General features: G+C 34.9%; 2 protein-coding genes across 3 annotated transcripts in view; one reads left to right on the plus strand and one right to left on the minus strand.

The window, feature by feature from the left end:
• The window catches only part of LOC123549716 (ATP-dependent RNA helicase DDX1-like), a 193,714-nt gene that overhangs the window by 80,532 nt on the left and 86,315 nt on the right, over window positions 1-26,867 (plus strand). The window lies entirely within an intron of this gene.
• LOC123549718 (probable G-protein coupled receptor 139) lies at window positions 9,761-25,346 on the minus strand. Of its 2 annotated transcripts, none has more exons than XM_045338037.2 (2): window positions 25,271-25,346; window positions 9,761-12,630 (listed from the first exon to the last, which is right to left on the minus strand). In XM_045338037.2, the coding sequence occupies exon 2, from the start codon at window positions 12,574-12,576 to the stop codon at window positions 11,455-11,457; it is 1,122 nt and encodes a 373-aa protein (XP_045193972.1). In that variant the 5' UTR covers window positions 12,577-12,630; window positions 25,271-25,346; the 3' UTR covers window positions 9,761-11,454. The 2 variants fall into 2 exon arrangements, with proteins under 2 accessions (XP_045193972.1, XP_045193971.1); XM_045338036.2 differs by having other exon boundaries at window positions 25,088-25,329.

Here is a 26,867-nt window from a genome sequence, read left to right on the forward strand (position 1 = left end):
TGATGATATCTAGGTCACATATGCTCAAAAACTAGGTCACTATGTCAAATGATAGAAATAATGAAGTCATACTCAGTTCAACACTGGGTCATGTGGGGATAGGTGAGCAGTTCAGGACCATCATGGTCCTCTTGTTTATATTTTTACCTCAAATAAACGCCCCCTCTTTGGAAAATGTAACGCCCCCGAGGGCGTTAATAGGGAAAATACGGTAAGTCAGATCAAAGGAAAAGCTTGTGAACACTAGAGGCCACATTTTTGACCCAATCTTTATGAAACTTAGTAAGCATGTAAGTCTTGATGATCTCTAGGTCAAGTTCAAAACTGGGTCATGTGGGTTAAAAAACTAGGTCAGTAGGTCAGATCAAAGGAAAAGCTTGTGAACACTCTAGAGACCACATTTGTGACCCAATCTTTATGAAACTTGGTCAGAATGTTGGTCTTGATGATCTCTAGGCCAAGTTCAAAATGGGTCATGTTGAGTCAAAAACTAGGTCAGTAGGTCAGATCAAAGGAAAAGCTTGTGAACACTCTAGAGACCACATTTGTAACCCAATCTTTATGAATCTTGGTCAGAATGTTAGTCTTGATGATCTCTAGGTCAAGTTTGAAACTGGGTCAGGTGGGGTCAAAAACTAGGTCAGTAAATCAGATCAAAGGAATAGCTTGTGAACACTCTAGAGACCACATTTATGCCCCAATCTTTATGAAACTTGATCAGAGTGTTAGTCCTGATGATCTCTAGGTCAGGTTTGAATCTGGGTCATGTGGGGTCAAAAACTAGGTCAGTAGGTCAGTTCAATGGAAAAGCTTGTGAACACTCTAGAGACCACATATATGCCCCAATCTTTATGAAACTTGATCGGAATGTTAATCTTGATGATCTCTAGGTCAAGTTTGAATCTGGGTCATGTTGGGTCAAAAACTAGGTCAGTAGGTCAGATCAATGGAAAGAATGTTAGTCTTGATGGTCTGTATGTCAAGTTCGAAACTGGGTCATGTTGGATTAAAAACTATGTCACCTGGTCAGATCAAAGTTAAAGCTTGTGAACACTCTACAGGCCACAGTTGTGTAGGTCCCTTTTTTTAGAATTACTTTCCTTTGTTGTTACTATAAATAGCTTGTATTGTAACTTTTTCATTACTAGTCGTAGGGAAAAGTCGAGACCACTTTTCTGTAGTACAACATGCATGTTACATCCAACTCTGTATTTTGACCTATCTCTACCTGGTAAGGATTTTTGTGTGGACTTACAATTTTTAGGGGTTTTTTATTTTTAGCTCACCTGTCACAAAGTGACAAGGTGAGCTTTGGTGATCGTACGGTGTCCGTCGTCCGTCCGTCAGTGCGTCCGTCCGTAAACTTTTGCTTGTGACCGCTCTAGAGGTCACATTTTTCATGGGATCTTTATGAAAGTTGGTCAGAATGTTCATCTTGATGATATCTAGGCCAAGTTTGAAACTGGGTCACGTGCCATCAAAAACTAGGTCAGTAGATCAAAAAATAGAAAAACCTTGTGACCTCTCTAGAGGCCATATATTTCACAAGATCTTCATGAAAATTGGTCAGAATGTTCACCTTGATGATATCTAGGTCAAGTTCGAAACTGGGTCACGTTCCATCAAAAACTAGGTCAGTAGGTCTAAAAGTAGAAAAACCTTTTGCCCCCTTTAGAGGCCATATATTTCACAAGATCTTCATGAAAGTTGGTCAGAATGTTCACCTTGATGATATCTAGGTCAAGTTCGAAAACTGGGTCACGTGCCATCAAAAACTAGGTCAGTAGGTCTAAAATAGAAAAACCTTGTGACCTCTCTAGAGGCCATATATTTCATGAGATCTTCATGAAATTGGTCTGAATGTTCATCTTGATGATATCTAGGTCAAGTTCGAAACTGGGTCACGTGCGGTCAAAAACATAGGTCAGTAGGTCTATAAATAGAAAAACCTTGTGACCTCTCTAGAGGCCATATATTTCATGAGATCTTCATGAAAATTGGTCAGAATGTTCATCTTGATGATTCTAGGTCAAGTTCGAAAGTGGGTCATGTGCCATCAAAAACTAGGTTAGTAGGTCAAATAATAGAAAAACCTTGTGACCTCTCTAGAGGCCAAATTTTTCATGGGATCTGTATGAAAGTTGGTCAGAATGTTCATCTTGATGATATCTAGGTCAGTTCGAAAGTGGGTCAGTGCATCAAAATACTAGGTCAGTAGGTTAAATATAGAAAACCTTGTGACCTCCTAAGGCCATATTTTTCATGGATCTGTATGAAAATTGGTCTGAATGTTCATCTTGATGATATCTAGGTCAAGTTCGAAACAGGGTCATGTGCAGTCAAAAACTAGGTCAGTAGATCTAAAAATAGAAAAACCTTGTGACCTCTCTAGAGGCCATACTTGTGAATGGATCTCCATAAAAATTGGTCAGAATGTTCACCTTGATGATATCTAGGTCAAGTTTGAAACTGGGTCATGTGCCTTCAAAAACTAGGTCAGTAGATCAAATAATAAAAAAACCTTGTGACCTCTCTAGAGGCCATATGTTTCGTGACATCTTCATGAAAATTGGTCAGAATGTTCACCTTGATGATATCTAGGTCAAGTTTGAAACTGGGTCAACTGCTATCAAAAACTAAGTCAATAGGTCTAAAATTATTAAAATCTTTTGACCTCTCTAGAGGCCATATTTTTCAATGGATCTTCATGAAAATTGATCTGAATATTCATCTTGATGATATCTAGGTCAGTTTCGAAACTGGGTCACGTGCGGTCAAAATCTAGGCCAGTAGGTGTAAAAATAGAAAAAACCTTGTGACCTCTCTAGAGCCATATTTTTCTTGAGATCTTCATGAAAATTAGTGAGAATGTTCACCTTGATGATATCTATGTAAAATTCAAAACAGGGTCACGTACCTTCGAAAACTAGGTCAATAGGTCAAATAATAGAAAAACCTTGTGACCTCTCTAGAGACCATATTTTCCAATGGATCTTCATGAAAATTGGTCAGAATTTTGATCTTGATAATATCTAGGTCAAGTTCAAAACTGGGTCACATGAGCTCAAAAACTAGGTCACTATGTCAAATAATAGAAAAAACGCGTCATACTCAAAACTGGGTCATGTGGGAAGAGGTGAGCGATTTAGGACCATCATGGTCCTCTTGTTTTATTTTTTTTTAAAGATTAACTTCCCAGTTTTTATGTGGATTTAGAAAAACAAAAGAATTACAATAATTACTACCGCAAAATTAAAATTCCATTTGCAAATACAGGTGCTAGTGTAAAGAAATTTGCTGTGACGGGCATATATTGTGACATTCTGGCACTCTTGTTGGACTTGGAAATCAGTTAAAATTTTCGTACCAGTCCATATTTTTCCAAACCTGTTTGTCATATGGCTGTTAAACTTTGACCAGTTGTTTACCATCATAGTCTGCATATGTAGGCAAGACTTCATAACTAGTACAAGGACTTTAGCTCAGTTACGGCCCTTTTTAGCTCATCTGATTTTTTGAAAAAAAATGATGAGTTATTGTCATCACTTGAGCGGTTGTCGGCGTCGGCGTCGGCGTCGGCGTCTGCGTCGGCGTTGCCTGGTTAAGTTTTATGTTTAGGTCAGCTTTTCTCCTAAACTATCAAAGCTATTGCTTTGAAACTTGGAATACTTGTTCACCATCATAAGCTGACCCTGTATAGCAAGAAACATAACTCCATCTTGCTTTTTGCAAGATTTATGGCCCCTTTTGTACTTAGAAAATATCAGATTTCTTGGTTAAGTTTTATGTTTAGGTCAACTTTTCTCCTAAACTATCAAAGCTATTGCTTTGAAACTTGGAATACTTGTTCACCATCATAAGCAGACCCTGTACGTCAAGAATCATAACTCCATCTTGCTTTTTGCAAGATTTATTGCCCCTTTTGGACTTAGAAAATCAGTTTTCTTGGTTAAGTTTTATGTTTAGGTCAGCTTTTATCCTAAACTATCAAAGCTATTGCTTTAAAACTTGCAACACTTGTTTACCATCATAAGTTGACCCTGTCCTGCTTTTTGCAAGATTTATGGCCCCTTTCTGACTTAGAAAATATCAGATTTCTTGGTTAAGTTTTATGTTTAGGTCAACTTTTTCTCTTAAACTATCAAAGCTATTGCTTTGAAACTTGCAACGCTTGTTCACCATCATAAGCTGACCCTGTACAGCAAGCAACATAACTCCATCCTGCTTTTTGCAATAATTATTGCCCCTTTTGGACTTAGAAAATCATTTTCTTGGTTGAGTATTATGTTTAAGTCAACTTTTCTCATAAACTATTAAAGCTATTGCTTTAAAACTTGCAACAGTTTTTCACCATCATAAGTGGACACTGTACATCAAGAAACATAACTCTATCCTGCTTTTTGCAAGAATGATGGCCCTTTTTAGACTTAGAAAATCATGGGTAGGACAATATTTCTATTACACAAAAAAAATCAGATGAGCGTCAGCACCCGCAAGGCGGTGCTCTTGTTTAACATAGAGATTAGTTAAGTTTCACATCCCATTGCATATTTTGTCTAAACTGTTCGATATATGGCTTTGAAACCTTGAACACTTGCTTACCATCATGGTCACATATTTATAGTGCAAGAGTTATCCAAATCCACAAATACAGGAAAATTGTTTGTCTTATCTATTTTACAGGCTAGCCTAATATATTCGAGGGTTTATGTACTTATGTTTCTTTAAAACATTGGCCTCAGGGCAGAATTGCAACAGGTTATTGTTTGCCATTTATATATCAATAGGTAGTAAGTTATATATGTCTCTGTTGTGTATCGCTAGATAAACAAAGAGAGACAGTACAAGTACACACTGCCATTCGTATGACTGAAAAGTAAACCTGAACACAGACATATCCATTGACATTTTATGCAGACTGAGTTTTTAGCTCACCTGAGCACGAAGTGCTCAAGGTGAGCTTTTGTGATCGCCCTGTGTCCGTCGTCCGTCCGTTCATCTGTCGTTAACAATTTGACTGTTAACACTCTAGAGGTCACAATTTTGACCTAATCTGAATGAAACTTGGTCAGAATGTTACCCTCAATAAAATCTTGGACGAATTTGATATTGGGTCATCTGGTGTCAACCCCTGCGAGGAATTCAAGAAATAGTTCTTGAACAGTTCTTGAATCTAGTTCTAGAATAGTTCATGAACATTAAATGGCAGTTCTAGAACTTCCAAGTTCTAGAACTAAACCTAGAACAAATTCGTGAACTCCTAGTTCTAGAATGATAATTTAATGTTCTTGAACTATCCAAGAACTAGTTCAAGTATTAATTCTGCAATGAACAGTTCAAGAACTTCTAGATATGATTACAGAAGTTCGATATAATTGAGTCCCTTCCTTTGACTATTCAAGAATAAATTCAAGAACAAATTCAAGAACTAATTTAAGAACCCTGTCGAAAATTTCATGAACTGATCTTGGCAGGGGCTACAAACAACATTTTTTTGAAACTACATTACTGTTATTTAGCAGACTGACCATCCTATGAAATCTGTCAACTATAGGTCAAAGTGATGTTCAGTTAGTGGCCAGAGACTGTGGTCTGTTTTTAGTCTCAGTCACTGTGAAATGACATTTTACACCCTCAACAAATGACATGAGTAAAACAGTAAACTAGAGTGGGATTGGGGGCATAAAAAGAAGTAAACAATAGCTGCATAAAATACAAAACATTAAGTTAAACAATGTATAATTTACTTTAATCTCAAGATTGAAATTCAGATCCTTCAGGGTCGTGAAAACTTGTGACATTTTAAAAGGATTTTATATTTTTTAAAATGAACAATTAATGACAACACCATAATTACTTATCTGATATTCATTATACTCGTGCTCCTTTTAAACCATTACTTACTGTAGTTGATAAATATTTCCTGCTTATTTGCTGCACAAACGTCTCAAAAATTGCTGAATCACATGTGCAAAAAATTTCCCAGCATGCAACAAAATAATGGAAACTGATCATGTGACATTATGAATTTAATGCTCAAGAACAGTTCAAGAACTTATTCATTATTGTAAAAGGTAATAAACCTAAGTTTTTTGTATAATGAATGAACAGTAATATGCTATTACTTTTGCTGATATTTATGCATTTTGTTATTGCCATGCTATGTCACTTGTTACCTAAATAAACTTACTTACTTACTTACTTACTTACAGTTCAGAAACTCACAATTGGGTTCAAGAACTGGTACTGAACTAGAAATTTGAATTTTAGTACTTTTAATGAACGTGTGTTCAAGAACAATTTTGGTTCTAGACCAGCAGTAACAGTAACTGTTCAAGAACTCTGGTAAAGTTCTAAAACTTTTGCAGTTTTTGAACCAATGTTCAAGAACCATCATTGTTCTAGAACCACAGTCTAAGAACTGTTTTGCTGGTTCAAGAACAGTTCTAGAAGTTCTTCAGAAGTTCTTGAATGTTCAAGAACTTAATACTAGTTCTAGAACATTTTTTACAGGGGAAACTCTAGGTCACCAGGTCAAATCAAAGGAAAAGCTTGTTAACATTCTAGAGGTCACAATTTTGGCCCAATCTTAATGAAACTTAGTCAGAATGTTACCCTCAATAAAATCTGGAAGAATTCGATATTGGGTCATCTGGGTTAAAAACTAGGTCACCAGTTCAAATCAAAGGAAAAGCTTGTTAACACTGTAGAGGTCACATTTATGACTATATCTTCATGAAACATGGTCAGAATGTTAATCTTGATGATTTCAAGGTCCATTTTGAATCTGGATCATGTAGGGTCAAAAACTAGGTTACTGGGTCAAATCAAAGGAAAAGCTAGTTAACACTCTAGAGGCCACATTAATGACCATATCTAAATGAAACTTGGTCAGAATGTTAATCTTGATGATCTATAGGTCAAGTTGAAATCTGGGTCAGGTGGGATCAAAAACTAGGTCACCAGGTTAAATCAAAAGAAAAGCTTGTTAACACTCTAGAGGCCACATTTATGACTATATCTTCATGAAACTTAATCAGAATGTTACCCTCAATAAAATCTTGTACGAGTTGATATTGGGTCATCTGGGGTCAAAAACTAGGTCACCAGGTCAAATCAAAGGAAAAGCTTGTTAACACTGTAGTGGCCACATTTATGACCATATCTTAATGAAACTTGGTCAGAATGTTGATCTTGATGATCTATAGGTCAAGTTTAAATCTGGGTCAGGTGGGGGTCAGAAACTAGGTCACTAGGTCAAATCAAAGGAAAAGCTTGTTAACACTCTAGAGGCCACATTTATGACTGTATCTTCATGAAACTTAATCAGAATGTTAATCTTGATGATCTTTAGGTCAAGTTTGAATCTGGGTCATGTGGGGTCAAAAACTAGGTCACCGGGTCAAATCAAAGAAAAGCTAGTTAACACTTTAGAGGCTACATTTATGACCATATCTTAATGAAACTTGGTCAGAATGTTGATCTTGATGATCTTTAGGTCAACAGGTCAGGTGAGCGATACAGGGCCTTCATGGCCCCCTTGTTTCCTTCATCGTGTCGGCAAGAAATTACATGATAATAGACTTGATTCATCCCAGACTCCTTGCAAATTCTTTTGTTAGGAAACAATGGTCCAAGTAACATAATAACCATTTAAAAGTTCCTATAAGGGGAAATTTAATATAGATAATTAGATTTATCAAAGCACTTCAGGCTTCCTATTTAAAGCACAGTATGGATAAGAGCTCGAATGCCCTGAAGTAATTGTATTGACTTACCATCCAGAGTCTTGTCTGCTTTAATAAGGAAATTTATCGTAGTACAGATCTCTTTGTTCTACAGGTTTGCCGACATTTTCAAGCCAGTCTGAATACTACAATAGTTTAGATCAAGGAAATGATATGAAACTTGCCCTATAGATAGCTTTTAGAGACACCAAAATTGGGACTGGATATGAGGTGGCCTGTGAGACAAGGTCAAGGTCACTGTTATTAAAATTCAATTAAACTTTGGAAAGTTTATCACTACCATGGTTGGGATGTATGTGGACAGTAGGGTGAAGGCCAGGTCAAAAAAGACAAGTGGTCATGCAGTCACATTAAAGCAACATTTTATGACACTTCAGTTTTCATATATTCTGTTAGAGAGATTTATTTAATGAACAAAATGACCCTTACATACAGTTAGATCCCTACTGAAAATGTATGTTTTACTACTTCTCATGAAATTGTGTTATTACCATCTTTTAATATAAAAGTATAAATTTAAAAAAAATGGACTATTTCTAAAGAAATTCTAGTTTTATATTTGCTTTTGATAAATATTGGGATATTTCAACTACCTGAAACAAAAGGCAAGTTTTTAAACAGCGTGTAGCTTCAGCTTTCATTTTTTTTTAAATCAATCTTGGTTGCGCAATTGAGATTCTAAGGCAAATTGAGGTAATAATTATTTTATAAATTTGCATTTCTAATGTGTTTTGGCAAAATATACACATGTCACAACTTTAATGCAGTAGTGCTTAATAATATATTCATATTATTCCGAAGGCAAAATATGTTTATTAAATTTAACGAGTTCAATAAATTCAATGTGGAAAGTCACAAATGTAATATTCTTTTGATCACATGTTAGCTTTTCCTGTTGAAACATAAAAAATTATACTTTCTTTTACTATATAAACAAGTCAATTTGACCAGCATTTCCTACACTATAAATGACGTCCACGTCAAAGCTTTGTTACACTAGTATATTATCAATTTTATGTAAATGGCTTTATTTCACTCCAGCGATGTCAGACATGTCATAAAACGTAATTATGTAGCTCATTAGGAGCATTAAAGGCCATAATGGGAAAGGCCACTATGTCTAAAAATAGAACTAGAATGTGTCTGTAGGACACAGGGTGTGCCCCCACTGGTACATTTGTCACAAATAAGGGGCAAATAATTCAAATGTTTGCACTCTGAAGGGGGTTTAGCCTCAACTAACATTTTATATAAAGGATTCATTATTCTAGACCTTATACTTTTTTAGCTATGAGCATCACAAACAAAAATTCCGCTACTTTGGCTATTTCAAGGGCTGTAACTCTGTCATTAGCGCTAAAATCTCAAGAAGAATGCCAAGGATGCAAGGTCACATCATGATAAAGACTTGTGCAAGGTTACATGAATTTATATAAAATACTTTTTTAGCTAGGCGTGTCACAAGGTGAAAATGTGCATTTCTGGCTATTTCAGGGGCCATAACTCTGGAAATAGGGGTTAGTGCCAGACGGAAAAATAGGATGTGTGCAAGTTAATATCATGGGATTAAGACTCATGCAAGGTTTCATCAATTTGTATCAAATACATTTTGAGCTAGGCATGTCACAAACCTTCTTGGGACAAGACCAAATTTATATGCCCCCACCACGCATAGTGGGTGCACAAAAAGTGCTTAGTGTTCAAAATGGTTTGCAGTTTGCAGAACCTGCATTTATTCTTGTTTTCATATTTTAGCTTCCTAGAAATTACACTGTATGGCATTCTATTGAAAAGGTGAGGAGTAGGACAAATTTAATTGGTTTTGAAATCTCTGTTACAAACCCAAGGAATTTGATGTAATTTTCATGAAAATATTTGAAAGGATGAATACTATTTCCAGTCATTGGCCAATTGTTGTTTGAAGAAAGGATGTCATTAAATTACCTCATGCAACAGCTTCATTTTGTCTATAGCACCTTGCTTAGTTGGAAATACCACTTGTATAAACAAAATAAATTTGTCAAATTTATTCCTTTACACAGACATATTGACAATGAAAAGTACTTCATCAAATAATTTATAACAAAATGTTTTTTATTGTTAGATGAGTAAAATGTCAATTTACAAGGAGAATTTCTTCAACAATGAAATAAGCTCTAACATAATTATCAAATCTATATAGAGATTATAGATATCACAGCAAGGAATAGAAAGTGACATTTGAATGTCAAGACAAGTCAGTGCTTGTTCTCTGAGATAATGTTAAAAAATGTTATTGAAAAAAGGCTTTTTCAGTTCATAAAAAAAAATCTGTTATAAATAGTAAAAATTGTTAATTGAAAAAAAGGACAATTTTCCAATCATAAATTATTCTGGTATAATTCACTGGCTAGCTTTTGAGAAACCAATCATACATTGTTCTGGTATAATTCACTGGCTAGCTTTTGAGAAATTGTTTTAATAAATTATATAATATGCAGCATTTGTATATACAATGTACAACCTTGAGAGAACAGAGAAATAAGAAAAACAATTGCATCAAATGCACTTTCAATGTACATTAATAAGAGGCATAAGGGTTACAGATATGGTTTATGTACACAATATGTAAAAATGAAATTACTCTTAAGGACTTTAAAAATGCCCTTTTTAAACATTTGAAAATTTCGATCAATGATGATTTTCATAATGTGCACATTTGTGAAGTATGCATAATGAATGGTATTTTTTCAAAAAGGTTGACTACCACTCAAGGGCTTCTAATTTAGGATTTGTTCTCTTTGGATGTACGGAGATTTGGTATAACAATTGAGAAAAGAATATGAAATTGTTAAAACAGTTTAAAAAATAAATCGACCAGACATGTATCTAAAATTATACTGTGAAATCATAGATATTTATGAGAACTAATTTTCCTGGAGTTCATGGTTGAGTCATTTCTCGAAATAAAATCCCAATGAACAAGATTTTATGTTCAACATTTTAAACCCACACATTCATATACCCAGAAAATAGCTGTTTTGTCCAAAACTGTTAAATCAAATGTCTATGAAGCTATTTAACCTTTAGCCTGCTGGAGGCAAATGATTCTGCCTTTGCGACCAGTGCAGACCAAGATCAGCCGTGCAGGCTGATATGGTCTGCACTGTTCGCTATTCAGACAGTGTAACTTTTCAGTGAACACCCCTTTAAATAATAAATGGTGTTGTCCAAATTGAATGATAGACCAGTCCATTTCAGAAATTTAGCATTTCAGAAAGGATAAATGGATTGAATTCATTTTTGTACATGATTATAAAACAAAGCCAGAGTTTGATTTCTGGTATAATCCACTAATTTTTCGGCTTAGTTATGGCCCCTTTTGGTTTCTAACTCTTCAAAGGATGAATGGATTGAATTCGGTTTGATACGCTGACATAGAATCATATTATACTGTTGGGTTAAATTCAATTTCAGTTACAATGCATCAAGTTTTCACAGATTTATGGCCCCTTTTCAAATTAGGTTGTCCATTAAATAATACTTCAATACCCTTGTAAACCTTTTACATTGTCATTTAATTCTAAAATCAGGTTAATTTGCTGTCAGACAAGTCTTTGTTTTATACAGGAATGCATTGTTTTATGGGTATGGTAATTAAGCTGTGAATTTCCTCCTGCATGTAAAAGTATTATGAATCCTTTCTCTGAATGTTACACAATTGTGTTTACAAAGGTGTGGTCTCGGAGCAGTCTTCAGGATCATTTCCTATACCACTGGCTGCATTCACTTGCATTTCATATACACGAATCACATTCTCGCAGCACAAACTTCTTATCCTTTCTTGTAACTCTAATCGAAATGTGGACGAGAAAGACACGCATATTACAAAAGCAAATGTTGGATTGAGAAAAGTAAGTAAGTCACCAACTGTGACAGCAACCATTATGGCTTTATAGAATTCTGGATCGTGCAGCCATGATGTGGGTAAATTTATCTCCATAATGTTGAGAACAGTGGCTGGCGCTACAAAAATGACATAAAATATCGAGAGAGCAACCGTCATAAAGGTGATGTCAATGGGTACTTGATAATTACTGGACGATTTCTTCCAAGTGTTTTTTGTGAAAGATCCATATATGACGAGAATTATAAAGATTATGATGAGAACAAGAGGTATAATACAATAACAGCTCAAAGATACCCACGGCCATACCACCGTGAGAATGTCGCCTTGTTCCGGTGACACAAAACACCCATTGGTGAATAGTTCATACGTCCATATAGCATGGATACTGACCACAACAAGGCCAATGACAATGATCACGGTTGCAAACTTTGCCATGAATATAGTGCACAGTGACTGTGCCTTGTGCGGTAACCAGATAACTATATACTGGTCAACCAGCATCGCGTACATAAACCAAATCCCAGAATAGATTGAAACCCCCATGACAAATTGCCACAATTTGCATGTCCAGTCGCTCAGTTCTGTAACATACTTTGTTCCAGTCACTTTGCACAGCCACTCGAACCCAGACATAGGCACAAGGATGATGATATTCACAACTGCATATGCGCCAAGATAGAAACATATGGACCAGTTGCACATATTCTTCTGACGCACGGTAATCAAGATGAGGATGTTTCCAATAGTACCAATCACCACTAATACAGGCACAACATAGATTTCAAACACCTTTTCAAAAGTAATTTCATCTTCATGAAACCCGAAGTGAGGTATAAGCTGAGTCATATTGCTTCTGTTGAAGTAAGATGGCGAAAATGATGAGTTAAAGTTGACAAGGGCAGGAGTGAAACTGGTTTGGGTTTCAGTTTCTTCTTCCATTACAATGTTAGAAACTAGCCTTGTTTTTATTCATCCTGTAGAGGAAACCATTGCCTGAAATAGAAAATTAACCTTAGTTTACAAGACTTCCAGTTGTAAAACATGAAATATCACATTAAATTTTAGTGTTTCCCTGAAATATAAGAGTAAGTTGTTAGGATTAGAGAAATGAACAAATCTGTGTAAAAAGTTATGAAAATCTGACTAAAAGATTTAATCAGATTTATTAATTATTGTTTACAAGATTTTATTTAACATTTAGGTCCACATTTTAAAAAAGAAAATCAAATAATGCCAAATCATAGAAAGAAAGTGTTGTTTTTCATGAAACTTGAACAGCATATGAAACATGTATATTACTCTTATAATAAAACAATTTTAAATTTACTGACAGATGCAATGAATTCCAGAAAAGGACTGCATATAGAGGCCACATTTTTAAACAGATCATTGCCGTTAGAAATTCAACATTTTCAAAGAACTGTTACATGTCTTCATTTTGATGCATTTGCAATAATGTCAAAGTGCTGAAATTTCAGGTTACTTCAAGTTTAAAGTAATTCTCATCAATTTTTTTTTCTTTACATATGGCATTCTTTTTTTAAAGAGGGACAACTTTTGGAGAATATTTTAAGTATACACTCACAGGACAGTACTATACAAGATGTATTGGACAGGTAGATTGTTGGTAAAGATGTAAAATTGTGCATTTAGGTTTTGTGATATACTGCTAATTAAACCTTGAAATATAAACCAATAATGGTACATTTGAAGAAACTCTTAAATAAGTTGAAATCCATGAATTCATTATCCCCAGGAAATTGCCGTTTTGACCAAAACCACAAAATTTCATGCCCATGAAATTAAATGATTTTACAGTATTAAGGATTATTATTTAAATCTTTGAAGATATTCAAGTATTGCCTGTTCTGTACGGTTTTCTTTTACAGCATGGGGCTATGAAGTCTGACGCTATGACGTAATAACTGTGACCTCCAAACTCTGTGTGTGTTGCATAATAGCATCTCATTTAAAAGGAAATAAATCAGGTCATGTTAGAATATACTATTTAATCTAGCAAGATGTGCTCAGAAGCCTGATCAGTTTCCAGGAAATAATTTTTGTCAATTTGTAATATAGCTGATTTAGGTTGACACTGAAATAGGATCAGTACCTCCTCATGTGACTGCCTCAAGGAATCAGGACAAATTCTGTCATTTCATGTGACAGAAATTATTGGGAGATATGACTGGTGTTTCTGGGATAATTCCATGGTAAGCCCTGTTTGGAGACTTGTTTGACAGATGAAATGATGACTTCTCTAGATAAATGTCCAAGAAACAGACTGTATGCCTTTATATCTGTGTAATTGCTATAATTAAATAAGTGCATGATATCAGTTAACTTCATAAGTTCTGTGTGGGTGTAACCTTGTTATGCATGCTGTGGGGGACGCCTTGTCTTGCATACTGTTCATCTAAGCATTCAACCTTGGGCTATATAACATATACACTTATTGAACAGCTTTTGTTATTGCTATATTACTATTATTAACTCAGGTCCAAAAGTGTATTGACTGTTGACCCTTAAGTCATTCATTAAGTTTTTTATTACAAGACATTTTGGAATAAATTGTCATATTCTTTTTCTCCAACTTTGTCGTTAGCTCAGCAAAGTTTAGTGTTGAACTGATCAGTAGTACAAACTATGGGCTGTTGATTTGTATAAGTTGTTATAATGTAACTATTACATGACTTCTTGTGTCAGTCCTGGTTGATAGATTGTGCTATATGACAGTTCTGTATTCTACACAATGTCATGTTAACTGGACAAATGAGTCAAACATTTAAGAATAAAGCTTAAAATTAATTTCTGATTTCGTATAATGTATGTTTAATAGATTGCTGGTCAATAGTGAAACTATTAGCCTTAGGGCCCGCCCGCTTAGCTCAGTAGGTAAGAGCGTTGGTCTACGGATCGCGGGGTCGTGAGTTCGATCCTCGGGCGGGGCGTATGTTCTCCGTGACTATTTGATAAACGACATTGTGTCTGAAATCATTAGTCCTCCACCTCTGATTCATGTGGGGAAGTTGGCAGTTACTTGCGGAGAACAGGTTTGTACTGGTACAGAATCCAGGAACACTGGTTAGGTTAACTGCCCGCCGTTACATGACTGAAATACTGTTGAAAAACGGCGTTAAACCCAAAACAAACAAACAAACAAATTAGCCTTAGGACCTTTGAACGTAGGGCAATAGTTTTGACCTTTGACTGTCAAGGCATTTAGTAAGTATAATGTTGTTTGTTATTCAAATATATCAAATATTTGAATTAGAAATAATACCAGGCTAAATGTAAAATAAAGTTGTTTTCTTTTTAAATTAGTTTGTCAAAAGAAGAAGAGTTGTTGTAGAAATATATATGTGTGTTGTCTTGTTCCTCCCGGTTGCTTCCCAGTGATACGTTTTTTACATTACCTCAAAGAAAATGGAACGAAAAGATTCAGTTGTTAAAGTGGCAATTGCCGTGTTTAAAGGTAGTTGTTAAAACACCATTAGTGGTTATATTGATACACATATAGAAACATCATGCACCTCTCAGTTTTCTTAATAGAAACTGCTTATACTTACAGATAAATGACCTTTGTGGGAAAGGTCATTTTCGAGATATATATTTGATGACATTAATTGGTGTGTTTTGGGGAAATATAAATCTTATTCCGGACCTTTATTGTTGTTTTAAAGATTTTTTTGTTAAATTTTGTATCCATAATTCTTCTGCATATCTCTGTACAAAAATGGGAGACAAGCAAAATTGAGGGAATAGACTTGGAGGTTTTTATTGTTTTTCTGTGAGATATTTTCCAAGTGCTGTTAATAGCATTCCTTAAAACTGCTTATCAAAGTCATTTATTTGAAATAAAACATAAGATTTGATTCTTACAACAGACTTTCAGTGCACAGTTATATTGAAAACATATAAGATACATTTATTTTATCACAAACATTCCTTCAGACTTTTAAGAACAGTTTTATAGACTCTATGTTTTTAAAGTCAATGATGTTTTAAAGTAGTCTCTAGCCTTAATTATACCTTAAATGGTAAATGGAAGTTTAACAAATTAGTATCAGCATGATTACGTTAGTTTTTTTATATCCTTCTACATCTCAATTTGGTTATTGTCAGTGCAGGGAAATTCATGACATTTTTTTTACCCTGTAGGTAGATGTCTAACCAAAGATATATTGATGTAGATGATAGACCTGTCTTGTATTGTACTGTGCAAAGATTTCTAATTATCCTGGCAAAATGTCTCAAATTCTGGATGCCTGAGGCTAACAAGACTTTGTTTTCATCTGAAAAGGAGGAAAGAAATATAACTTTGGTTGCATTTTGGCAACTTAATTGTCTAAAAGTAAAAAAAAAAAAAAAACCCTGGTGTCAGATATTGTAATAGTGTTGATTAAAGTTTTATGATACACTGTTCAGTTTTTCTTTAAAATTATGATATTTCTTAGTGCTGTTATATACCCCCACTTCTAACACACCTACCCTCTATCCTCCTCCCATCCATGTAATGTGCTCTCAAAAGTTTATTAATCCCCCGCCGTGGCGGAGGGATTATAGGAATGGTCTGCGTCCGTCCTTCCGTCCGTCCGTCCTTCCGTCCGTCCTTCCGTCCTTCCATCCGTAACAAAATCGTGTCCGGTCCATTTCTCCTAAACCCCTTGAAGGATTTTCATGAAACTTGGGTCAAATGATCACCTCATCAAGACGATGTGCAGAACCCATGAGTCAGCCTTGTCGGTTCAAGGTCAAGGTCACAACTCAAGGTCAAAGGTTTGAGCCTGCCATTTTGTGTCCGCTCTGTATCTCCTAAACCCCTTGAAGGAATTTTATAAAACTTGGGTCAAATGATCACCTCATCAAGACGATGTGCAGAACCCATGAGTCAGCCATGCCGGCTCAAGGTCAAGGTCACAACTCAAGGTCAAATGTTTTGAGCCTTCCATTTTGTGTCCGCTCTATATCTCTTAAATCCCTTGAAGGAATTTTATAAAACTTAGGTCAAATGATCACCTCATCAAGATGATGTGCAGAACCCATGAATCAGTCATGCCGGCTCAAGGTCAAGGTCACAACTTAGGGTCAAAGGTTTGAACCTTCCATTTTGTGTCCGCTCTATATCTCCTAAACCCCTTGAAGGATTTTCATCAAACTTGGGTCAAACGATCACCTCATCAAGGCGATGTGCAGAACTTATAAGTCAGCCTTGTTGGCTCAAGGTCAAGGTCACAACTGAAGGTCAAAGGTTTGAGCCTTCCATTTCGTGTCCGCTCTGTATCTCCTAAACCCCTTGAAGGAATTTTATAAAACTTGGGTCAAATGATTACCTCATCAGAACGATGTGCAGAAATTATGAGTCAACCATGCCAGCTCAAGGTCAAGGTCACAACTAAGGGTCGAAGGTTTGAGCCTTCCATTTGGTGTCCACTCTGTATCTCCTTAACCCCTTGAAGGATTTTCATCAAACTTGGGTCAAATGATCACCTCATCAAGAACTCATGAGTCAGCCATGTCAACTCAAGGTCACAACTGAAGGTCAAAGGTTTCAGCTCTGTATCTCCTAAACCCCTTGAAGGATTTTCATGAAACTTTGGTCAAATGATCACCTCATCAAGACATTGTGCAGAATTCATGAGTCAGCCATGTCAGTTCATGGTCAAGGTCACAACTGAAGGTCAAAGGTTTCAGCTCTGTATCTCCTAAACCCCTTGAAGGATTTTCATCAAACTAGGGTCATATGATCGCCTCATCAAGAACTCATGAGTCAGCCATGTCAACTCCAGGTCAAGGTCACAACTGAAGGTCAAAGGTTTCAGCTCTGTATCTCCTAAACCCCTTGAAGGATTTTCATGAAACTTTGGTCTAATGATCACCTCATCAAGACGTTGTGCAGAATTCATGAGTCAGCCATGTCAGTTCAAGGTCAAGGTCACAGCTAAAATCAAAGCTTTTACCCTTTCACTATCCATAGCAGTGGCGGGGGATTTAGCTGTCTTTCAGACTGCCTTGTTTCAGATTGTTTTGCTGGACCCATGTTAAAGGCCACCTGAAAGTTTGATATATAGAAAACAAAAATTGACACCACTTTTTTTTCTGAAAAACACCAAACTAACAAAGTCTGTAGCATTCTCTTGTATGGTCCTTTTCAAGTGTGTTAAAGGTGTTTCCCAGAAGCCTGTCTTTGGGGCAGACAAAGCTAAAACCAGAATAACCTTTAATGAATGAGTTCAAAAAATATATAAGGTATGAATTAAAGAGGACAGGGTTATTCTGTTGTAAAAATAAGTGTTTTATAAGCCAGGATACAGCAGCTAATTCTCCTTGTATAATATTATGCCCAAGATCAGTTAGTTGTACAAGGTTAGCTTTTCTTAAAAGCTAGTTAAAGGCACATTTGCAATATCTCACACAGAAAGCAAAGTAAAAAAAAAAATGCCTCCATGAGATTTGAAAGCTTCAGTCTTTTTCGTTGTTTTTAAACAAAACTCCTCGGAGGGTCATGGTAAGGGAGAAGTGTAAAATAAATAATTAAACTAATTTACATTTTTTCCAGAATTAGTTCAACCCTGTCAAAAGTATTATGAGGTATTCATAGACTGCTCATGAATTAATTAATTAATGAATATGTTCATGAACTGGTCATAAACTATTCATGGATCATGAAATTTTCATTGGTTCATTTTCCTTTTACAAAAACTTGTATTTATTTTCACTGCTTTTGGAATTTTTTTTATTTTTTCCAACAGAACTCCATTGTCATTCGAATTTACATCAGTTCCAGTACTGTCAATAGAATTTTTGTCACTTTTTTGCCTGTTATTCCACTGGCACTAGAATTTTCACTTTGTTTTCCTCTGAAATTTCAGTGGAATTCCAGATTCATTTGAATTCGTCTGGTATTTCAAAGATATATTCATACTAAATTTTATTAAATTTTTGTGCTTATATTACTGTGAGATAATGTTGTTTTGTGGCAACATTTTATTATCACTGGAGTTTTTCATATTTCTCTAGTAGTTCTAAAATGCATTAAAGAGCTGTAATCTTCACAATAGATGAAAATAATCTCTGAATTGGTTATTAAATAAAATATGTCTACATTGGTTATAGTGGAGCAGGATATTGCAAAAATACTTCAGTTGATGATACAAGCATCAAATTTACAGGACGGTAACTACCTGGCATGTGCTTTAACATAAGATCAAGGGCCACTTGAAATAATGTCGTTTTCAAGATGGCCGCCGCGAAAACAAAATGGCCGCCATTTTGTATTTACTTTTCAGTACTTTATTTGAGGTAAGCATTTAATACATTAAAACGATAGCATTTTTATGCCCCCAGCACCTACTGAAGCCGGATACATATAGTAATTTTCCTGTCCGTCCGTCCGTCCGTTCGTTCGTTCGTTCGTCCGTCCGTTCGTCCACAGGTTACTCAAATGGGACCGTTTCGTCTTGCATCAATACCCCTTACTAGAATGATTTGATACTAATGCAGATGTAAACTGTGACCATTCTTCATCTTCAGACATCACCCGACCTCAGTTTGACCTTGACCTTGACCTCATTTTATACTTAGGTTGCTTTATATGGGCCATCTCTTGGTTAACCAAATGGGACCGTTTCGTTTCGTCTAGCATCAATACCCCTTACAAGAATGAATTGATACAAATACAGATGTAAACTGTGACCATTCCTCATCTTCAAACATCACCTGACCTCAGTTTAACCTTGACCTCGTTTTGGACTTAGGTGCAAAATCTACCGACAAGGATGCCACTGGGGCATCAAGCGTTTATTGAACGCAGCTTCTTGGTTTTATTTACACTTTAGTTTCAGTTTAGAACAGAATATCAATCTGTAGTATTCATTTTCTTTTAATTTGTAATCAATTTTGTATGACTAAGCTCATGGCTTAGACATCTCAACACTTAACTTAGTTTTTATAACTTGCAGTTTTGTTTTCGAACAATGGTAAAATCTGGAGCACACCAGCAAATATAAGTTTTATATATATTACGCACAGATTACATTCAATGCAATAAAATAACATCGTTAGAAAATGCGTCATATAAACCACAAGGGGAAAAAGAAATAGGACAGCGTGAGCACTTGCACAGTCAAGAGCAACATTTTCTTATAACTATACACATCGGAAATCGTGTTCTAACCGAAAGAAAAAAATGCGTATATACTGCATTTAGTCATTTTCTTAAGAGTTGCAACATCAAATTGCTGTGCATAACAGACCTAAGTGGTGGCGCTTGCAATTTCCAGTACAGGAAGTTCTTCTGCAGCCACACCTTTGAAGAACCTCAAAGCATTCAGACATAACCGATAATTCCATCCAATAAGGGATCCACACATTGTTCTGCTTAAGCCATCCCCAGTTTGACGGAGGCGGCAGTTGCTACATGGTAACAGCTGCTTTACCCCAGACATGGCCTGCCTGAAAAATTGCTCGCTTGATGAATTGTTTCAGAGCATCTTTTGTTGGTGGAATCGCATTATACGCTCTTTGTTTCCGGGCAAACAAATCAAGTCAGCTTCATCCATCTTGCATGTCGTGCTTGATCGAGCATACAATATAACTATTTTTTTCTAATGTATCCATTTCCTACTCAGTTATTATGTATTTGGCAACACTGAGACTATGAAATACTTTGAACTATAGCTGTTTCACAAACATTCCATTCCTGCCATGCAGTTTTCTTGCCCTTGTCGACAAATGCAGAAACAGTGTCGCAACGGGTAAAAGCAAGAAACAATGGCAGTGCCTCTGAGTGAGGACCAAGGAAGCAAGCCACAAAACATCAACACACTGCCATAGCAAGAACAAACTAATAATTGTAATTGTTCGGTTTCCTGTCAATGACGCATGCTTAGCGTGATCAAATATACTATTATCGGCTTCTTCGTATTTCGCATTTCTGTTTATATATAAATTGCAAACAATATCGGCACCTTTTGTTGCTATGATCATTTTATTGGTTTGCACAGTTATCATTATACCCCGAGATATATTGGGGCTATTCTGGATTCCAGTCTGTCCGTCTGTATACGAAATTTGCCTGCGCTATTTCTCAGCAATTATTTGCCAGTTTTTATTCAAACCTTGTAATTATTATCAGTACAAAGCCAAGTTGCGCATGTGGGAATTGGGTTCTATTTGAATGATTTTTCACTTAGATATGGCCCTTTATTTTTCTTCCTTTATATGTAAATGGAAAACTTATCATTCGTACCAAGTCAAGTTGTACATGTGCAAAGCATGTTCCATTTGAATTATTTTTCACATAGTTATAGCCCTTTATTATTTTTCTCTATATGTATATGGAAAACATGTCCGTGCTACTTATCAGTCATTGAATGCCAGACTTTTATCGCACCTTGTAGTAATCATTGGTACCAAGTGTAGTTATGCATGTGCAAAACACGTTCCATTTGAATGATTTTTGACAAAGTTGTTGCCCTTTATTTGTTTCAAATACGAGTTACATTGGATTTTTTAACATATTTTATTTGTTAAGTATAACTAGTTGATGACCCTTGGTAATATAATAAAATAAAGTAGTGGAAACCCACAGGTCTCCAAACACGACATAAACGAAAATGTTACAGGCTTGATTTGATTTGTGGTTATGGAGCCTTCATATCACAGAAACTGCCAAAAAACAAGATAAAAAGCAGATTACATGGTCCCTTGTCCATGACCTTGACCTACTGACTTAATTTCTTTTTTTAAGATATTGCCATAAAATTTGAACCACTTGTACAGTTTTGAATAAACATTTCAAAACTGATATTCAGTGACCTTGATCATGACCTACTTTCTTCTTTTGAAGGTACAGCAGTGAAGTATGGAGATCTTGTACAGTTTTGCACACCATATTTTGTGCACCTTTGTACATTTTCTCCCTGTACAATATACAAAGCAATGTATCATATTTTCAATAACCCTGTTCCTCAGACAATAAGCTGATATCTAGGGGTATTCATCACCATTAGTGATACATCTTGTTTTATCCGCACGGAAACTAAATAGTTTAGTTTTATTTTCAACGCATCTAAGAAAGCTATTCCATAGTTTAGGAGGTCTTCTTTTAAACTATTTTCGACATCATCAAGAGTTTGAAATAGAACATAAACAAAAGCACAGATCAATAAACTTACATATACGCATTGAAGTTGTTACTGAAGCCCATACTGAGTAAGATGACATTATGAACTATATCAGTGTGCCCTTGTAGTGTTTGTAGTTCATTCTAAAGAATCATTACACACATCATTTAATTAAAGATTTTGTTTCAGCCGATAAGCAATAGTTCAGTATTGTCATGATTTCGAGACTGTTTCTCAGTGAAACAAAGCAAGAAATGAAGGTTAGAACAGAGAAGAGATTGAAAAGAAGAGACGTCCATATAAAATAGAGAAAAGTAGAAACCATATTAGTTTGTTTCAGGCCAATATCATAATAATATGCTTTCAGGTTTATCTGGGACCAGGATCTAATCAATGGTCGATGGTTATAGCACTGAAAGTAGAAGACTCTTACTTGGCCGTGATAAGCACTTTATCTAAAAGTCTGGCGGTCATTTTAAAGATGGCGACCTTCTTAAATGGGTCGATATTTGGAAAAGGCTATATTTAAAAAAAACTATCAGCTTATGGGAACAAACTGATAGGGCAAAATATGTTACATCCCAACAAATATGATATTTTAGAAACTTACAGATCCTGATTATATGAAAAATGCCTCAATTCTGGCAGCCATTTTTTAAATTTGGAGGCCATCTTGAAAATAGATGATTTTTAGATGGCCCTCGATCATTTTTGAATCTGGGCCATATGATGAACATTTAGTGTAAATTTCATACTTGTATCATCAAGTGAAGTATTTCCTTAGATTTTCACACTAAGCTGCTCCACTATTAGACAGACTATTATATCTTTCAGGGTACTCTGTAATTTTAGTTTTATCACAATGAGATTGCATTATTTTCCAGACATTTTATAATAACTCTGTCAAAAATGTTACTTTAGGAAAAATGGGGGTATTTATTTTTCCCATTATAGTGAGACTAAAAAATTTACATTAGCATATAGTTAAGAGCTGTTCAGATTTGTTAAATAAAATTATTTATTCACTGCCTTCATTTCAAGATTCATTGTAAAAGACTTTATGTATAAAAGGCCCACAATGCCTATTTTATGACTAGTGTGCCTGACTTGGATAAGCAAATGAAATTTTCTACCTTACAGATTTAAAGGGCAGGACATGCCATAAAATAAGTTACATTTATAATAAATGAAAGCAATCCTCAAGCCATTCAGAACGCTGAAAGAATTTTTAAAATTGGACCACTATTGAAAAACATAAAAAATTATATGGCTGTTTGAAATTTAAGAAAATGGCTGATCATGGAAGCAGTCATTTCAGTGTGTTTAACAGTTTTACAAATTGTCAATGCATATCTATTACTAAAATAATACTTCATATCATTCCTAATGCAAAAAATATTAATTGTGCCCCTACTAACTATAAGTTTGTACTAGGGTCATAAGACAAGTTTATGTACTCAGTCCTTATAATAACTCTGACTTTTGTTTTGACAAAATTATCTCCCCTTTTCACTTGGAAAACTTCCCAAATTTGATATTTCTTTCAACATTTCTGAAACCTATACATGTATTGAAATTACACACAAACATTTGAGATACATCAAGTATACACATAAAGTTCTATTACTCTGCCTTTAACTTTGGCAAAATTGTTCCCTGTTTTGACTTAGAAAGTATGCTTGTCAAAAATATACTAATATGCCTACTCTATTTTGGCTGGTCAACCCTGAGTTTTAAAAATAACTCCAGTGAAAATCTAACATGAATGAAACACTTAGTGAACATAATTATATATTAATTTTGTTTATTTGTTTATTTAAATTAGTGTACATCATTTAAAATGAGGGTGTTAGTTAGGGAATGTACGGTATATTTTTTTGTAGGCTATAATATACCAATAAAAGAAATTGTTCTTTGTTTCATATAAAATTCAGCTACTTTAGATCAATTTTGATACAGTTTCTAGATTTTCACTCCATCGTAGACCTATTTTCCACAAAACAAGGAAAAAGGTGTGTTGAATAGTATGCAGTGAAATGCAAGTCATCTGAAGTCAGATACCCTCATATTGCCACATGTCAGAAAGTGGTCCACAGAATAAACACCCTACTTTCGTTTTCAAGTAAACAACTCAAAAACATAACATGCGGATATCAGCATGGAAAGTGACTTATGTTAATTTGTAAAATACATTCTGCGGATGAAATAATGCCCATTTGGTCCGCAGTTTAAGCACAAATATGCTAAAAATGGAAAAATTAGGATCTATTTATTAGGGACTTTTTTCAACTACTCCATGGAAGCACATTTTTGACCGAATTACTGCTATATAACCTGTACCTAGAGAGGAGACAGTTATTTCCCCTTGATAGACTAATATCTATTAGCATTAATTTTATAATTATGCTAAGTGTATTCCTATATTAATTGTTTATTGTGTAAATCTGTATAAAATCAAATACATTTTTGTATACCTCAGTGTTTTGTTCTTGGTATCTGCAAAAAACAGTTTGGATTCATAAAAAGTTTCTGTGTGAAAATGACATATTTTACCACTACCCTATAGATGATAAAATTAAACCAGAACTTTAATGTTGTTATGTGCCTATCACATGGTTCAAAGAGTGTTAATTTCCTGCCCTTCTAATCAACAGGAGTTTTATTAGACATAGAAAATGCAGCATGAAAATTACATGCTCATTATATCACAGTTAGAGGTGCAAGCTTGTGAAGAAACAAACAGACCATTTGGTACAGCTCATCTTTCAAATTTTTTAATTTGTTTTTAATTTTAACAAAATGTGACCATTCTATATCCAAGACAGTCTGCTACTCACTGTAATAGTTTAATTGAACAGGTGTTTTCACTGGACTAAAATTCTGTTTAATAATGATGAATTGATCAAAACTATTTCATTGTTTGCCTTTTGAACATAATATTATGTTAAGTGAGTTGGATTTTACGGCAAATCGACACAAAAAGGTCATATTTGGTTGATATAATATTCTATTGTCATATATTGCACTACATAGTATTCCTGATGAAAATCATTTAAGGTCGAAACTAGTTAAAAAATAAAAGAAGAAAACCGAAACAATGTTGGTTGTGTTTTCTGCAAGATGATAAGCGGATTTGTATAACATTATTATAACAACTTGATTATAAAACTTGTAAGGAAAAATCCTGTGTAAAAAATCCTTTTCAAAAAAACAAAGTGTACAGAATGTTTAAGGATATTTTGTACAGCAAAAAAATATTTTTTTTCTTCTCTGAAAATAGCTTTATTTTTTCAATTCCAGTCTATTGTTAGAATTAAACTTACCTGAAATGTAATAAATGCATCATTTTCAAAATTGTTATGTTATTATAAATCCAGAGTTTTTATTAATTTGGCACAGATCAAAGTGCTGCAATCAGATTTTTACACATCAATAAAAAGTGAAAGTATTCATTAATCTGTTGTTCCAGTTAAAAACTACAGAGTTCCAAACATAGAAATTATTACCATATGAAGAATAACGCTTATTGCTACCTATGGCTTGGCATTAACTCGTTAGAATGCTGGTAGTTCTGCTTTTCTCGCAGTTTGTATTGGAGAAATCCTCCTCTATAATAATTCTTGCCATCAGCAGAACTGGGAAGACCAATATTTCTCCCAGTGCACATAATCCAGTATAGAAAATAAAATGCTTTTAATAATATAACCATTGAATGGGCAAGGACAGTTTGGACATATTGCTAGTTACTGTTGCCATTACATGAAGGCTGAAATATAAAGCAAATTTGTTCGACAAGTTTATAGCTTTGAAGCCGTTTGTAATTATAAGAGCAACAAAGGATGTAGACTAACAAAATGTTCCAGTGATGACATGTTCTGAAACAAGCATGCAAATAAGTGAACATGTTTATTTTATATGATAGTCCTTTAATACATTAAAAATATGCTTCAAAACAATTGCAATGGTCAGCATGTTTTTCACTTGATTGCCATGTTTTTCCAATGGTTGCCAGGATTTTCCGGTGATTGCCATGTTTTTTCTGTGATTACCATGTTTTTCCAGTGATTGCCATTTTTTCCCAATTGTTCGTTGCCATGTTTTTCCAGTGATTGCCATGTTTTTCCAGTGGTTGCCATGTTTCTCCTGTGGTTGCCATGTTTTTCAAATGGTTGCCATGTTTTCCCTATGATTACCATGTTTTTCCAGTGATAACCATGTTTTTACTTTGTGGCCAAATTGATTGCTATGCTTTGCACTTAATGGCCAAAGTGATTGCCTTGTTTTAATTTTTAAAGTAACCATTTTAATATATATTGACTTTAAACTTGGCATACAGGTATGTGGGGGTGAGAAAATGTGAAGTGTGTAACAATCCACATTACTCCTCACCACCAAGTCGGCCTACAAAAGTAATTGTTTGTAATTTTTGGTGTCTTTGTTTCGATCACGTGACCACTGCACAAAACCCACCCACACACACACCAAAATTCTTTTCATGTTACTTCCTCCCTCCTCCCATTTGGGCATATATTGCCTGGCTTTTTGGAATTCTTGTTTTCCACTAAGGACAAAGACTGCCATTTTTGTCATTTTATGGCCAGTATGTGGCACATAATGGGCCATTGGCAACTGTTCTTTAGCCATGATCTCAACAATGATAAGCTATTTTTGTAGTGACCATAGTTGCATGCTCATGATTGATAGTCATCCCTTTGTGTCTGCCTGTTTTCAGCTGAAGGTGAGCTGTTGTGATACCCCTGTGTTATCGTGTGTCAGTATGTTTTACTACAGTTAACACTCATAGGGGTCTCAGTTGTGGCCCAAGTGTCATGCCGCTTGGTTAGAATGTGTACCCAGATAAAATCCTGAGTGAGTTTGAAATTGTATGTAGCTTCAGAATTCATTTACTTCCTATTTATCTTGATTGCGCAACCAAAGTAAGCAAAGGGAGATAATAATTTAAAAAAAGATTTTTTTGCAAATTTACAAAATTTCTAATTAATTTCAGCTAAATATCTATATTTTTATTGAAAATCTTAAACAGATATTATACAGTAGGTTTTATAATTGTATCATTCCTTAGGCAGGGTGTTTATCAAATTC

Source organism: Mercenaria mercenaria, chromosome 6, assembly GCF_021730395.1.
Source record: "Mercenaria mercenaria strain notata chromosome 6, MADL_Memer_1, whole genome shotgun sequence".
NCBI classification, from domain to species: Eukaryota; Metazoa; Mollusca; class Bivalvia; order Venerida; family Veneridae; genus Mercenaria; species Mercenaria mercenaria.